Here is a 15420-nt window from a genome sequence, read left to right as displayed (position 1 = left end):
TTTTTGATTGGTTAGAATTTACAAGTAATTCTTTTTATTTATTTTAGTTAAAAGATTGTGTTCCATTATTTTTATGTTGTGCGTGATTTCTTTATTCATAGAATTATGATTGCAGAAGGGTAAAATTTAGAAATAACGTCCTTAGACTTGGGAAAAAATTTGGAGTCGTAACATAAGTACAATTCCCAATCCAATCCCAACTCATAGTACAATTATCATTAGTCCTAGAGCAGGATCCAACTCATCTTCCAATTTGTTGTGCAGATTCCAGTTTAAGTGATACACTAGTTCCCAATCCAACTCCAACCCCTAGTCTAGTTTTCAACTACAACTCCAAGTCCAGTGCTCACCCCAAGTGATATACAAGAAACCAATTCAATCCTATTGTAAACAGCAAGACCCTCAGACAACGATCAGAACAGCTGCAAACGATAAGGAAATGGCAGTCGGGCAAAGAACGGAACCTGCAAAATAAAAGCTCGTTATAGGTTGAGTCGTGGAGCTCGCTCTCTTTAATACGTTTCGTGGCTCTACCCGAGTGTGCAAGTAGGTTAGGAATATTGCCACATCGTCCCCAGGATAACACAACCCATAAAAAGAAAACCCGATCAGAAATGCACCATTACTAACCAAAACACACACCCTTCTGACTGAATGCTAGAAAATTGGAAGCGGGGAAAGAAAAAAATAATAAGTAGAGGAGAGCGAAGGGAATGGAAGAAGTGTTGTGCTCTGATAACTGTTGAAGGACACATTTTATAGGCCTTCAGAGCTGAACAGCCGCGTGAGAGAAGTGCGGTCAGCCACTGAACGTGCGTGCGGGGAAGACCGGGAAGACGCGGCCATCTAAGAAATTTTTTTCTTTTTTTAAAAAAAAAGAAAATAAAAATAGTGAAATAAATAAGACCGAACTAATCATGGTAACGGCACGCATGTGGGATGTCCACCAAACCCACATTAGTCTATCTTCTTACTCCCTCCAAAATATGGATATTGTTGTTTTAATATGAGAAGAACAAAGGATTTTGTTATTGCAAAGTTGAAGCAATGAATTATTTAGTAAAGCTTGTTGAGCCAAAAACCATAGAAATCTGCATTACAAAGAGGAACATAACAATATTTAAAGCTTAACATAACAACCCTCTAACAAAAAGTCCTATACTTGCTCCACAATTATAGAGCATAAATAACAAAGTAACTAATCCCTAAAAATAGGAACAACCTTCGACAAAATCATCTTAAACAGAGTGGACCTGTTTCAGTCCTAAAGCATTTTCTTAACACTCCTTCTTACTTTAGGAGCTGCAAACACCAAGTCTTGACCTTAGAAAATCAAACTTGTAAGCAAACAATGGTTTTGTTAAAATATCTGCAAATTGATTTTCTGTTTTGCAATAGACAAGAGTTACATCTCCATGTTTCTGTACTTCCCTTAAGAAAAACAATTTGATGTTAAAATATTTAGTATTCCCATGAAACACAGGATTATGAGAGATAGCAATAGCAGCTTGGTTGTCAACAAGAATCTCTATGCTTTCTTTCTACTCAAAATCAAGGTCAAATAAAAATTTTCTTAGCCATAAAGCTTGATTAACAGTAGCTATTGCAACAATAAACTCTGCTTCGGCAATGGATTGGGATACAATTTCTTGCTTCTTTGAGCTCCATGAGAAAACACTAGAGCCAAGAGTAAAACAATAGCCTGAAGTGCTCCTCATATCATCAATGGAACCTCCCCAGTCACTGTCAGAAAAACCAACCAGCTTGAACTCCTTGCTTCTTGTGAACTGATACCAAAATCACTTGTGTCTTTTACATATCGTATCACTTTTTTGGCATCTTTGAGATGTAATTCGCTTGCAAAATGCATAAATCGAGACAAAATACTTACAACATTCAAAATGTCTGGCCTTGTTGTTGTGAGATACATCAGGAAACCAATCAAACTTCTAAAATATCCTTCATCAACTTTGACAACACCATCTTCTTTGCATAGCTTCTCTTTTTGATTGATTGGAGTTCTTGCTACCTTGCATTCATCTATCTGAAACTTCTTCAGTATTTCCTTTACATATTTTTTCTGGCATATGAAAACTTCATCTTGCCCTTGCTTAATCTCCATGCCAAGGAAGTATGACATGAACCCCAGATCTGTCATTTCAAACGTCTTCATCATCTCTTGTTTGAAATTCTGAATATGATCTGTGTTGTTTCCTGTAACCAGCAAGTCATCAACATACAATGAAACCATAAGAATGTCAGTACCGTTGCACAACCCATACAAAGTTGTTTCTGATAGACTTTTCACAAAACCCAAGTTTAGCAAATATTCATCAATTTTGTTGTACCAAGCTCTTAGAGCTTGTTTTAGTCCATAGAGAGAGCCTTCTTGAGAAGATAAACCTTATCTCCTTCATCTTCCTTCAAAAATCCTTGGGGCTATTCAACATAAATTTCTTCCTGTAGGCCACCATTTAAAAAAGCCGATTTGACATCCAGCTGGAAAACTTTCTAGGCCTTTTGTGCAGCTATTGCGAGCAGTAACCTAATTGTGTCTAATCTAGCAACAGAAGTAAAAGTGTCAGAGTAATCAACACCAAATATTTGAGCATAACCTTTAACCACAAGTTTGGCTTTATGTTTATTGATCGAGCCATCGACATTAAGCTTGGTTCTAAACACCCACTTCACCCTGATTACCTTCCTGTCTTGAGGTTTATCTACAAGGATCCAAGTCTTGTTCTTCTCTATCATTGACATCTCCTCTTCCATTACAACCATCCACCTTTGATCCTTTTTTGCTTCTGCATAGTCAGCAGGTTCACACACAACAACATTGCATCTTTCATAAACATCTGAGAGTAACCTTGTTCCTCTCACAGGCACATCATCCACTGTTTCATTTTGCCAATCATCTTCTTCTTTGATGCTTGAATCAGAGAACTTGAGTTGCTCTGTTATGGTCTGATCCTTCTTCTTTGCTTCATCCCAGCTCCATTCTTTATCCTCCAAGAAGTGGACGTAACTGCCAACAATAATATTTCTAGTTTGTGACTGGAAAATTTTATAGGCCTTGCTGACAGTGCGATAGCCTATAAAAATACCTGATGAAGCTCTTCTATCAAGCTTGTCACGCTTGCTCTGTGAAACATAAGTAAAACAGAAGCAACCAAATACTTTAAGAAATTTCAACAAGAGTTTGTAACCATACCAAGCCTCAAATGGTGTTTGTTCCTTCACTGCCTTTGTCGGAAGCCTGTTTTGAAGAAACGCAACCGTATTTGCTGCCTCTGCCCAAAACTTCTTTGGCAGATTTTTCTCATGCAAAATGCATCTTGACATCTCCATGATGTATCTATTTCTTCTCTCACTAACTCCATTTTGTTGGGGTGTGTAAGGGGCTATAAGTTGATGCTCTATGCCTGAGTTTTCACAAAACTTGTCAAATTATGCCGAAATGTACTCCTTCCCATTGTCGGATCTTACAATTTGAATTTTGCAACCACTTTCATTCTCAATTCTTGCTTTGAACTTCTAAAAAACTTGAGCGACTTCTGATTTAAACTTCAAGAAAAAAATCCAGCACATCCGGGTGAATTCATCAATAAAGGCAATATAATAGAGACTACCTTTTAAAGAAGGTGCCCTTTGCGGTCCTACAACATCTGTGTGGATGAGCTGTGATAACTGGCAGAAATGTCAGTTATTATAAGCCTTTTATTTAGAATTATGAAGGCTAATAAGTAGAAAATACGGTGATAATACTTAGAATATGCGAAGAATTGAGTTTTGCATCGATTAGCACCTAAATCCTCACTGACTCCAATATTATGCGTTACTCCGTGCCAAAGTTTCTATTTTTGTAGCTATCACAGGAATCAAACGCATGAGTTGGAAATAAGCAATCGCAGATAAACGCATGCGCTGAAGCCAGACGACCGCAAAGACAAGTGCATGGCTTAAAACTGAATTATCGCATAGACGAATGCATGTGGTGATCGAATGCGTCCATCGCATGAAAGTTGCAGTGATCGAATGCGTCCATCGCATAAAAATTGCGGTGATCAAGCGAATGCAGTGATCAATTGGAGATTGCGGCCATGGAGTGACAATCATAATAGAAGGACGATCGCAAGATGGGTAGAACGCGTTGATACTTCAGCTGAATCAAGCTCGGACGCATACCTTGGGAGTATCAACAAGATAAGACGATTTGACATTGCCCATACCGCGACAAAGGCAGCAGTGAGACATAACACAATCATGATAGCTGTTGGCGTTTAAACCCTATAAATAGCCCCTTCGACCTTCATTTCAAATTATCCGAACTTCTACCTCAAGGTAGAGGTTTGCGATCATAGATGAGAGCTTGAGCAAGTTTTTCAATGAGAATTCTTCACCTCCACAAACCAGATCGAGTGACGACCGGAGCTTTCGCCGGAGATAGAGCTCGACAGAGACATCTCCACCACTCATCCATGGCACCACTAGCAGCCTTGACACAGAGTCCTTCATTTCTTCTCTAACCTCTGTATTGTATTACATTTTAGCTTAAGATATTAAGACATTTTGTAATCAATGCATACCTTGATTCCTTCATTGCCGTCTTCTTCATCATCTTTATCTCTATCATTGTTTATCTTCAGCGTTTATTTATCAAAGGTGATCGCATACATATCGTGTAGCCTAGAGATAGGACGCATGTAATAACCCACCAAGAGGTGTCCGTTGTGCGAGTATAGTGAGTTGTATATCTACCTATTCTCATCGCAAGTCTTCTATTACTCAATCTGTCTAGTTAGGAGTAGGAGTAGTGTGTAAATTCATTAAACTTCTTCTTTTTATTTTTTTTATCGCCTCAAATGCATTGCTTCACAAGCATTATTGAGTGACAAGTCCATGTGTCCGACCTCGGATTACCCGAGAAACTTGCGTTCGCGTTATACTTGGCGCGAGCATAAGAAAACTTGTGATAGGAACGCGTGGTCATTGCATACTAGATTAACGCATTTTCATTCCAACGCATGACCTCAAACGTATGGGCATAAACGCATAGCTTAAGCATGTACAACGCATGATTGCGTGCGTATCCTCATCCCTAATTTTCCTTGGAACAAGCTACAACTTGCAAGTGGCTCTCCAGGTTGACTTCAGGAATGGCTTCTTATTTAGTTTTCCAAATTGACATGCTTTGCAACTTGAGATTGCATCACCAAGCTTGGGAACATCAAGTGCTAGCTCTTTTTCTTTTAGTTGCAGCAAACCTTGATAATGATAGTGTCCAACTCTCTTGTGCCAAATCTATGTGACATCTTCCTTGAGAAGAAAAACTGATTACTTCTTCTCTAAAGGATTGAGTGAGAAACTCTTTCATTTCATTTTAACTTTGAAAATTTCCTGATTAGCTGCATCCTTAATCAAACAATATTTATCTTCGAAAATAACTTTAAAGCCTTTTTAAATAAGTTGACCCACACTCAACAAATTATGGTTAATGTCGGGAACAAAGAGAACATCTTGTATATGCTTTGTACCTATATAGCTTGTAATCGCAACAGTGCCTTTTCCTTTGACAGAGATATAATTCCCATTGTCGATTCGTACTTTGGTGATGTTAGTTGACTTCAAATCTCTAAACAATTCTTTGTCATAAGTCATATGATTGGTGCAGCCACTGTCAATTAGCCAGCTTTCATTTGATTCACTACCCACGAAACATATAGCCACAAACAATTGATCTTCCTCCTCCTCCTCCTCCTGATCAACAATCTTAGCCTCTTCACCTTGTTGTTGATTCTTACTCCTGCAAATTACAGCTTCATGCCCTATTTGGTTATATTTGGTGCACTTGGCATATGGCCTTCTCCAACATTTGAAAGGAGGATGACCCTTTCTATTGCAATGTTGACATGGAGGATAGGACCCCTTTTAACTCCTACTTTGTTGTTGGCTGAGGATTCTCCATTAAGATTTTGATTCTTGTTGTTCCTTGCATTCTCATGTTTGGCTTACAAGGCTCCTTCAACAACACCTTCTAGCCTCATGGCTCTTTTTTGCTCCCGTGCTTGTAAAGCATTGAGAATTTCTGCAAGAGTAATTTGAGTTAGATCCTTGGTATTTTCCAAGGCTGAAATAGATGCCTCAAATTTTTCAAGCACTGTTACAATAATCTTTTCAACAATTCTTGAGTTCTTAAACATAGAACCAAGTAATCTGATTCGGTTTGCTATGCCCAATAACCTATTATAATACTCTTTAATTGATTTTGTTTCCTTCATCCTCTCCAACTCGAATTCTCGAATCAAATTTAGCACACGCATTCCTTTGATTCTTGCATCTCCCTCATACTCTGACTTGTGATAATTCCATATCTCATATGTTGATTTTATAGTCATAATCCGAGTGAATATAGTAGATGAGACTGCAACAAACAAACAAGCCTTTGCCTTGGATTTCCTTGTCTTTTTCTCCTTCTGCAATTTAATTTGTGTCATGGTAGGATTGTTTGGGAGGTCAGGAATTTCATAATCCACTTCCACAACTTCCCAAATATCCAAAGCTTCCATATATGCATTCATATGAACTGCCCAAATCTGGTAGCTATCTCCATCAAACATTGGTAGAGAAATTGAAGAAAAATTGGAGCTTGCTTGAATGTCCATGACACAAAAAAACACTCACTCACAGATTGTTGTTTTGATATAAGAAAAACAAAGCAATGAATTATTTAGTATAGCAAATCTGCATTACAAAGAGGAACATAACAATATTTAAACCTTAACAAACAACCCTCTAACAAAAAGTCCTATACTTGCTCGAACAACCTTTGACACAATCATCTTAAATAGAGTGGACTTGTTTCAATCCTAAAGCATTTTCTTAACAGATACCCCTTGGGGCCCAAACCCATAAACCAAGATTGGAGTACAAAAGAGAGACTTCCTTTTCAAAATGTTCCAATGTAGGATTCTCCAACCAAAGGTTGGTTCCCTTTTCTTTTTTTTTTTTTTTTTTTGAAAAAAATAAATTTTCACCCAACAAATCCTCTCTTCAACTCCATCTCCAATTTCCAGTCTAACTCATATACTAGAAACCAATTCAATCCCTACCCCAACTCCATCTCCAATACTCAGCCCAACTCACATACTGGAAGCTTTTCCAACCCCTACTCCATTCCAAGTCCAGTCTGAGAATGGAAGCCAATCCAATCCCCAATCCCTTCAACCCTACAGATCCCACTCTAACTTTTACACCACAAGCCATTCCCACCCCTAGTCCACAGCCTACTACAGATCCCACTGAAATCCCTTCTCTGATTCCTACATCATATCTCAATCCAACCCCCACCCCAACTCTTACAACTGAAACTCCTACCCAAATTCCAAGTCTAACTCCTACGGCTCCTAACACACACACAGCACAAGAAAATCACCCCTCGTCTCCATTCTAGTAAACTCTTCCGCACTCAACACAAATCACCGTGAAAAGAGCATTAGTAAGCCTGTTGAGTTGAAGTCGTATACACCCCCAACAAACGGTGTGTAAGAAACGTAAGGTGGATAAGGGTGTCACCGATGAACCAGTTGGAAAAACCTTGCAATACCGTATACAATCTGGCACACATGGTGCCTAAATCTGAAGTGAGGAAGATGATATCGTAGTTACAGGAGATGGAAACAAACTTAGATGTTCGTCTCAATGAGTTGAACAAAAAGTTCTTCAAAGAATTGCTTTCCTTTCACTATATTTCTATCACAATTTGTCTGTCTTTCCAAATAGGTGATGGACAGAATATTCCTCTTCATCAAGAAGAAGCTACAGGCTACCAGAGCCATGTCATCATAAGTTCACAATCATGGATATTGACATGTTTGCAGGCATCGTTGGCTTTTACATATCTTTTTTCCTTTATGTACATACCCTTGTACCCGTATACTAACAATGACTATCAATGTTGGAACGACATGTTGAAGTACTTGAATTCTCATAATGGTTTTGACAGGCACGAAAGAAGGGCGTCAAATCCTTCCTTGACCAACTAAATAAATTTATAAACTTTAAGCACTGGCTAAAAAAATGGTAATAGCAGGTCGGGTCAATCCACAAGGATTGCTTGTGATTTCCTCTAATTATGAAGCAAATTCCTGAAAATATCATGGAAGTATGAAATGTAAATATGGATTGTAAATAAGGATCGCTTATGATTTCCTCTAAGGGTCATAGGGGTTGTTAATGCATGTGCTTAGTCTACTTGCCTGCAAATGCTAATACAAGTACCCATTGTTATTAAATAAGAATTTAACTAGTTTAGATGCTTGATTAATTGGGTTTGTTAGTGTCCATAAAAATCAAACATTCATATTAAGACTAAGGGTTTGTTAAGATGATTAGACTTGGATAGCTTAAGTCACAAATCAATTCGTTTGATTTAAACCAATAATGCAATATTGTAAATCGGACTAAACAAATTGGCCTAGCCTATCAATCGACACACAAGCATACTTTGATTTGTGCTACTCAATGATCCACATCAATGATCCACATAAATTTAAATGACACATATCCAATATGAATTTCTAGCCTAACAAAAAAATAGATAAGAAATGATTAATCCGTACATAACTTCCAAATACAGAAGTTTAATTGCATTAAAAAACCACAACCACTCGAGAGTAAATCAAAAAATTACAAATTCTTACAATCCAATCAAATGGATTTTAATCCTAAATTCTAAGCTGGAAAAGACTTACCTTAGCCAAGCTAAGATCATCCTCGAAATATGAAAATAGAATAAAAATAGTAAAGAACAAAGAAAGAGATAAAGAGAAATTAGAGCCTTGGGGGCTGGATAACCTAAATGAGGGAAAATTTTTCTATTTATAAACTAACAATAGCATGTGTGCCACATGACACCGTCGTGAAGCTATGCCCTTTGGCCTCTCGTGTTGCAACATCGAGGCATTGCATTAACTCATCATCTTGGTAGTGTCGCAGCACCACAAGACACCGTCGCGACACTATGCAATTTCACAGCTTTTGTCATTTAGCATCAAGCCTATGTTGCACAACACTACAACACTAGGTCTTTGGGGCAGTTTTGTCATTTCACTCCCTTTTTGACCTAGTGGCTTCATCAACGTTCTAAATTTTCCATTTTAGCCTGGTTTTCATCCTAACACTCGGTTCTACCTCTTAAGCACTCGAAGCCTACAAGATCATCAACTAAAGTCATTGAACTTAAGAAAGAACTTAAATTAAGCTGAGTGAAATAACACATTTCAATTGTTATCAAGTTTATACGAATGCATTAAAAGGTAGTCGATTAATGCAGTAGATGTATGGGAGAAAGGAAAAATACAATATGCAGATTACATGCTTGGTGTCCATTCTTGTAGGGGTAGAGATTGACTTTGTGTACAGCCTAACAAATTTAAAGAACCATTCATTCATTGTTATAGTGGACATGAATGTTTGCACCATTTTGGTATTTGATTCAAAGGCATCTTACATTACCATCGATGTAATGAAGGAGTTCTTGCCATCTGTGATTGAAACATTGTCGAGTTTGAAACAAGTAAAAAAATATTTTTCCAAACGGACAATGTTGGAAGAAAAAGTCAATACGATATCAGGTTCTACAAACCTGATTGAAGATTTTGGAAAAACAAATATTATTTTGCCTAGAGGAAAAAAATTTACGATTGACAATACATTGTTCTCTAGTCAATCAAAGAGAAATCTTCTGAGTTTTAAAGATATATGTTGCAATGTTTATCATATTGAGACAAATAGTAAGAATAATGTGGAATATCTATATATTACATTGATGGAGTATATTAACATGCAGCGAATAAAATTAGAATCAATAAACACTCTAATTATACTTAATTTGAGTTTAAAACATGCTTCAAAGTAACTATTACAGAAGGGAGTTTGCTAAACACAATACATTTGATGAAACCTCTTCAGTACCAGCTAAGTTCCACATAAATGTGCTTCAATCTATAAGTAGACCTCTTCAATACCAACTTATAAATCATAATCATCTCTTCCATGAGAGGGTGAGGCCCAGTTGTTCAAGACAAGGCATCAACGCTTAAGACAACAACCCATCTGCTAACCCTAAATCGGGTAGGAGTGAATTCTATATTGCAAAGCTATGTCCCCAGCTATCTATCCAGTCTTATCCCCAAAATGGGAGGTTTATTGAGCAGTGCTGTTGGGCTTCTTTCATCTATGCAGATCACAAGATAATCCCGAATAAACAGGAGTTCATAGTTAGCTCAGGATTAAGATCGAGTTACCCTAGGTCATTGAGTTTGAGATAGTCAGTTTTAACAGTAAACAGTTGTTATAAAGAAAAGTGACTATTTCGAGGTCCGGTCTTATGCAAACTCATTGCACAAAATGTCTCCAGTCACATGTCTCTACATGAATGATTTTTGGATCACATCATTTGTATCAGTATAAAAAATGGGCCGCATCCAATAGTGTCACCAGGATGAGGTACCCATTCTCATCCGTATATTTATAGGCCATTTTGGCCACATACTAAAACTTGATCCACTTTTATATCACCACATAAAGTTAAAGTATTCATGTTATAGCCATGAATTCGTTTATTGAATTTTCATAAAGGGATGCAATATCAATAGTAATTTATTGAATAAAAAACTCAACAACATTTTTATTGTTAAATAGAATACATTAACAACATTTACGAATTGCGAGTTTAGGAAATTCTCAACAATCTCCCACTTAAACTAACATTCTGTGAGATAAACATATAAATATATAATATTTACAATGTTGAGAAATAAAGAGAGAAAAATGTAATAAAGTAGGACATCTAAAATATACTTTGACATTCTCCCACTTACCTTAGATCATGATGCTCATAATTCTAGTCCAACCAGGTGGCCCTTGAACACTTTAGCCGATAAGGCCTTCGTATAAGGATCAGCAAGGATGTCTTTTGAGGCTATATGCTTGACTATCACGTCTCTTCGGTGTACGATCTCTCTGATGAGATGGTACTTTCTTTCGATATGTTTTCCACGTTTGTGACTTCTAGGTTCCTTGGAATTAGCAACTACATCACTATTGTCACAATACAGAGTAATGGGCAGGTGCATATTTGGAACCACTTCCAAATCTGTCAGAAACTTATGCAGCCACACAACTTTTTTAGCTATTTCGCATGTAGCTACGTATTCTACTTCCATCGTGGAGTCAACTATACAACTTTGTTTAATGCTTCTCCATACTATAGCTCCTTCGTTAAGAATGAAAACTGATCATGAGGTAGATTTCCTGGAATCTATGTCAGTCTGAAAATCATAATCAGTGTATCTTGTAAGGATCAAATTATTATGTCCATATCAAGCGTATAGTTCCTCGTTCTCTTAAGATAGTTGAGGATTTTTTTTACAGTCGTCCAATGACTGTGTCCTGGGTTAGATTGGAACCTGTTGACGATTTCAACTGCAAAGCATATGTCAGGACGTTTACACAACATAGCGTACATCAGACTCCAAACTGCCAATGAATATGGAATTCTTTTCATTTCCTCAATTTCTTGAGGTGTCTTAGAACACTGTTCCTTTGACAGATAAATTTCATGTCTAAAAGGTAACATACCATTTTCGAAATTTTGCATGTTATATCTTGACAACATTTTGTCAATACAAGATGCCTGAGATAGTGTTAAGGTTCTGTTCTTTCAATTTCGATAAATGTGAATCCTAAGAACATATTGAGCATTTCCTAAATCTTTCATTTGGAACTGTGATGCTAACCATCTCTTTACGTCAGTAAGGTAACTTGTCTCATTCCCAATTAGCAAGATATCTTCAACATAAAGTACTAAGAATGCTACAGTTTTGTTGACTATCTTCTTGTATACACAAGGTTTATCAACATTCTGTTAAAAAAGCCATAAGATTAAACTAACAAAATATTCATACCCACCTCATGCTCTTACATTCATCGAACCACAAAGGTCTGAATGTATAAGTTCGAGGGGTTCCTTGGCACAAAGATCTTTTCCAATAAAAGATCTTTTAGTCATTTTTTCCTCAAGACATGACTCACAAGGAGGTAAAGAACTATCTTCTAACTGATTTAGATTACCTCTTTTAACTAATCTCTCAGTCCTATTGAGATTTATGTGACCAAGTCTGAGATGTCAAAGATAAGCGTTAGGAGAAATTTTTCATTTTTTATTTTGAGTTTCTGCCGTTGTAAACATCTCTATACTTAAAATAGCTTTTGGTCTATTGGCTTTAACACATATAAATTAAAGGAATGAAATATCATGTAACGGAAGACTTCAGAATCAATAAGCACTTAAACTACATTTAATTTGAGTTTTAAGCATGTTGTTCATATGATATTCATAAGAGGGTTTGAACCACATATTACCTTTGAAGATTTTCTTCACAAATTTAGCTGAAATCCACAAAAATAGAGCTTGAAACTTCAAGAGGACTACCACCAAGATCTTCTCTATTATGCTCAAGCTGGAACATGTGGTGGAAACACTTAAATCAAGTTGAATTGATGAAAAACAAGTGAGGGATGTGTAGGGTTTTCAGGTTTTCTCTTCAGCAAGTAAAACTCTGATTGCTTACTGATCTTCATGCATGAAGCTTCTATTATTGGGATTGGTGTCCTAATTCTCCCGAAGTCTCTTTTTTTTTTAAAGATACACATTGTTTAATGAATAAAATAGTTATTATTTAATTCTAGCATTTAATTATCTCTAATAAACAAAGCTCCTTGGTTATCTTATGTGAACTTAAGCATGTATATGTGATATACAAGTGGATCATGCCTTAAGTGATAATCTAAATAGGTCTGTAGTATAAGAATTAAGGTGGGATACCTGATCCTAGTGATACTACAGATATGGCTTGCTTTGTAGAGGTTTGCAAGTGTTGTAAACTACTACAGATGGTAGATCCTGCCATTCATGTGAAAACATGCGAGCGAGTGTGTCCTATACAAAGAGTTTGTATAAGACCTGGACCATGAGATGACTAGATTCTGTATATAATGCCGTTAATACTAGAGACTTACATTTCACCTAAACGACCATAGGTGACACGACCTCAATCCTAAGTGTTTTGGGAACTTCTGCATTTAAGGCCGATCCTTTGATTAGTATGGGTAAGAGTGGCCAGATTGCCAACTCAACATGCCTACCATTTTGAAGACTTATCTGATCTGGGAGCTGAGAACTCAATTCACAAGATGGAATTCACTCCTTTCCCGAAGCAGGGATAAGTAGAGAGATTGCTCCCTTAAGAGTTGATTTCAGGGCTTGAACTTAGTGGTCACAGCTTCTCTTTGGAATAGAAGACTCAGTCATAGTAGGACTATGACTTATGTTCATTAGAGGGATCAGTGGTACTTAAGGAGTTAGATGTAACTACAGGGGCATAACGATTATTGGCCCAGCGGTACTTACGAGAAAATTAGCGTCCTAACACATAAGAGATTGCAAACGCAAGGCTATGCGATCGTTTGCGTTCGTGAAATTCTGCTCAAGAAGGTGGCCGTATAGAGTCGGCGCATCAAGGTGGGCGCATTTGGGTGAAAGCTTAATAAATCATGATGGGACAGAAAGCTAATGACAGTTGATTTCGAATTAAGTTGACAAGCCGTTAACGACATATTGTAGCAAGTACACTCAACATTTCGGTGACAAATATTCGGCGCATCAAACAGAGAATTAATGACATCCCATCAGTGCAATCATTTGAGAGAAAAAATTTTGCACCCTGAAGCTCTATAAATACCGAAGGTCACCTTCATTAAAGGAGTTCACTCAGTTTACAAAATTCACCATATAGATAGAAGTTAACCTTTTCATAGTTTTTATTTTACTTAGAAAGGGAAGCAAGTGGAGGGAGATTACACCGAGAGATCGTCCCGGTGAACTCGAAAGAGTGCCGGGGAGCATCAAAATCAGAGAGAAGGCCAACTCTTGTAGAAGCAAGAACATCTTTTAGGTAGAATAGAGATAACACAGTGTAAAAGTCTTGGGAAGCAAGATATTGCTACCAGGCTCTCTACCCTTATTTTCCATTGTTATTTTGTACTCTGAACCTATTTATAAAAATGGGCATTGCATCTTTATATCTGTCCACTCTCTTTACGTTACGGACGAGTAGCTAAATCTGTCGAATGGGTTGAGAAGCACTTAGCTAGCATAACCTAAGATCTTCATTCTATGCGATCATCTTGTACTATGTATGCATCATTCGTCCATTAGAGATACTCGGGAGGGTAGTCCAAGGATAGAATCTAGGCTTGGAAAAGTCATATTAGAATCTACGCAAGAAGTAGAGACTTAAGAATAAGCTCTATAGACATTATCACATTCATCGCATGCATCTTAAAATTAGGAGCTATTGCATTTGCATTGGAAAATGAACTAATGTTGCATAAGTGTAGCATGATTGCATAGCTTGAATGCATTCTCAGGAAACACTAGCTAAAAACCTTTTCAACCTGTTCCTCCGCATACTCAGTATATCTATCGCATAATTACTCTTTTCTCAAATCCACCGCATACATGTTATACCTTAAACAACAAACCAACCAATACTTCGATTTATTTGTTACCGCAAAGTAATCTAAAATTACCATCGCATACTGTTTTCCTTAGTCCATGTGTTCGACCCTAGGCTTACCAGGCAACTCAGTAGGATTTATACTTGGGTCTTACTGAGAAAACTTGCATGCACAATGCATTTTCCACCATTGCATTCCTTACCATTATTTCATCGCATAACAACATGCATCAAGTTTTTGGCACCATTGCCGGGGACTTCGGCAATACATTGTGCTAACGGAAATTTTTTTATTCTTTTTGCAGCTTTCAGCGAATTATGACCCGAAGATTGAAAGAACGTTTCAATTAAGATTGAGAAATAACCACCAACAACAAGAAGATAGAACTCAAAGAATGGCGAAACAACCTAAAGAAAGGGTCGCAAACGTAAATAATATGATGGCCAACCCCATCCTCCTAGCGAATGACCGCAATAGACCCATTTGGGACTATGCGTCGCCAACCTATATGATTTCTCCTCAGGAATCATGAGGCCAGCTCTGGACGTGTCGAGGTTTGAAATGAAACTGGTTATGTTGCAGATGATTCAAATGGCCGGACAGTTTGGTGGAAGGTGGGGAGAAGATCCGCATGCCCATCTCTGGAGTTTTATTGAAATCTGCAACATTTTTGTGTTCCCAAATATCTCTGCTGAGGAGGTTCGACTAACGTTGTTCCCATTTCCCTTATTCGATCAAGCAAGAAAAAGGGCCTATTCTCTCGAACCAGGGGAGATAACATTGTGGGAACAAGTAATGGAAAAGTTCATGAAGAAATACTTCCCTCCAACAGAGAATGCA

General features: G+C 37.4%; 1 protein-coding gene across 1 annotated transcript; it reads right to left on the bottom strand.

The window, feature by feature from the left end:
• Positions 1-2771: 2771 nt before the first annotated feature.
• LOC150032548 (uncharacterized) lies at positions 2772-6662 on the bottom strand. The gene is made up of 4 exons (XM_090306938.1): positions 6013-6662; positions 5535-5893; positions 2881-3422; positions 2772-2804 (listed from the first exon to the last, which is right to left on the bottom strand). Exons 1-4 carry the CDS (start codon positions 6660-6662, stop codon positions 2772-2774), a joined length of 1584 nt encoding a protein of 527 aa, XP_090163064.1.
• Between the last annotated feature and the right edge of the window lie 8758 nt (positions 6663-15420).

The sequence above is a fragment of the Benincasa hispida genome, chromosome 11, assembly GCF_027475165.1.
Source record: "Benincasa hispida cultivar pf3 chromosome 11, pf3_genome.v1.1, whole genome shotgun sequence".
Classification (NCBI taxonomy): Eukaryota; Viridiplantae; Streptophyta; class Magnoliopsida; order Cucurbitales; family Cucurbitaceae; genus Benincasa; species Benincasa hispida.
This window is presented reverse-complemented; position numbering and strand designations above follow the sequence as displayed.

Excerpts from the sequence above, each read along its gene's own strand:
- LOC150032548 (XM_090306938.1), bottom strand. The coding sequence starts at position 6,662 with ATGGACATTCAAGCAAGCTCCAATTTTTCTTCAATTTCTCTACCAATG. Across the intron at positions 5,894-6,012 it reads GGTGTTGTTGAAGGAGCCTT|AAAGGGTCATCCTCCTTTCA; the intron begins GTAAGCCAAACA and ends ACATTGCAATAG. Across the intron at positions 2,805-2,880 it reads AAACAGTGGATGATGTGCCT|AAGCAAAAAAGGATCAAAGG; the intron begins GTGAGAGGAACA and ends CTGACTATGCAG.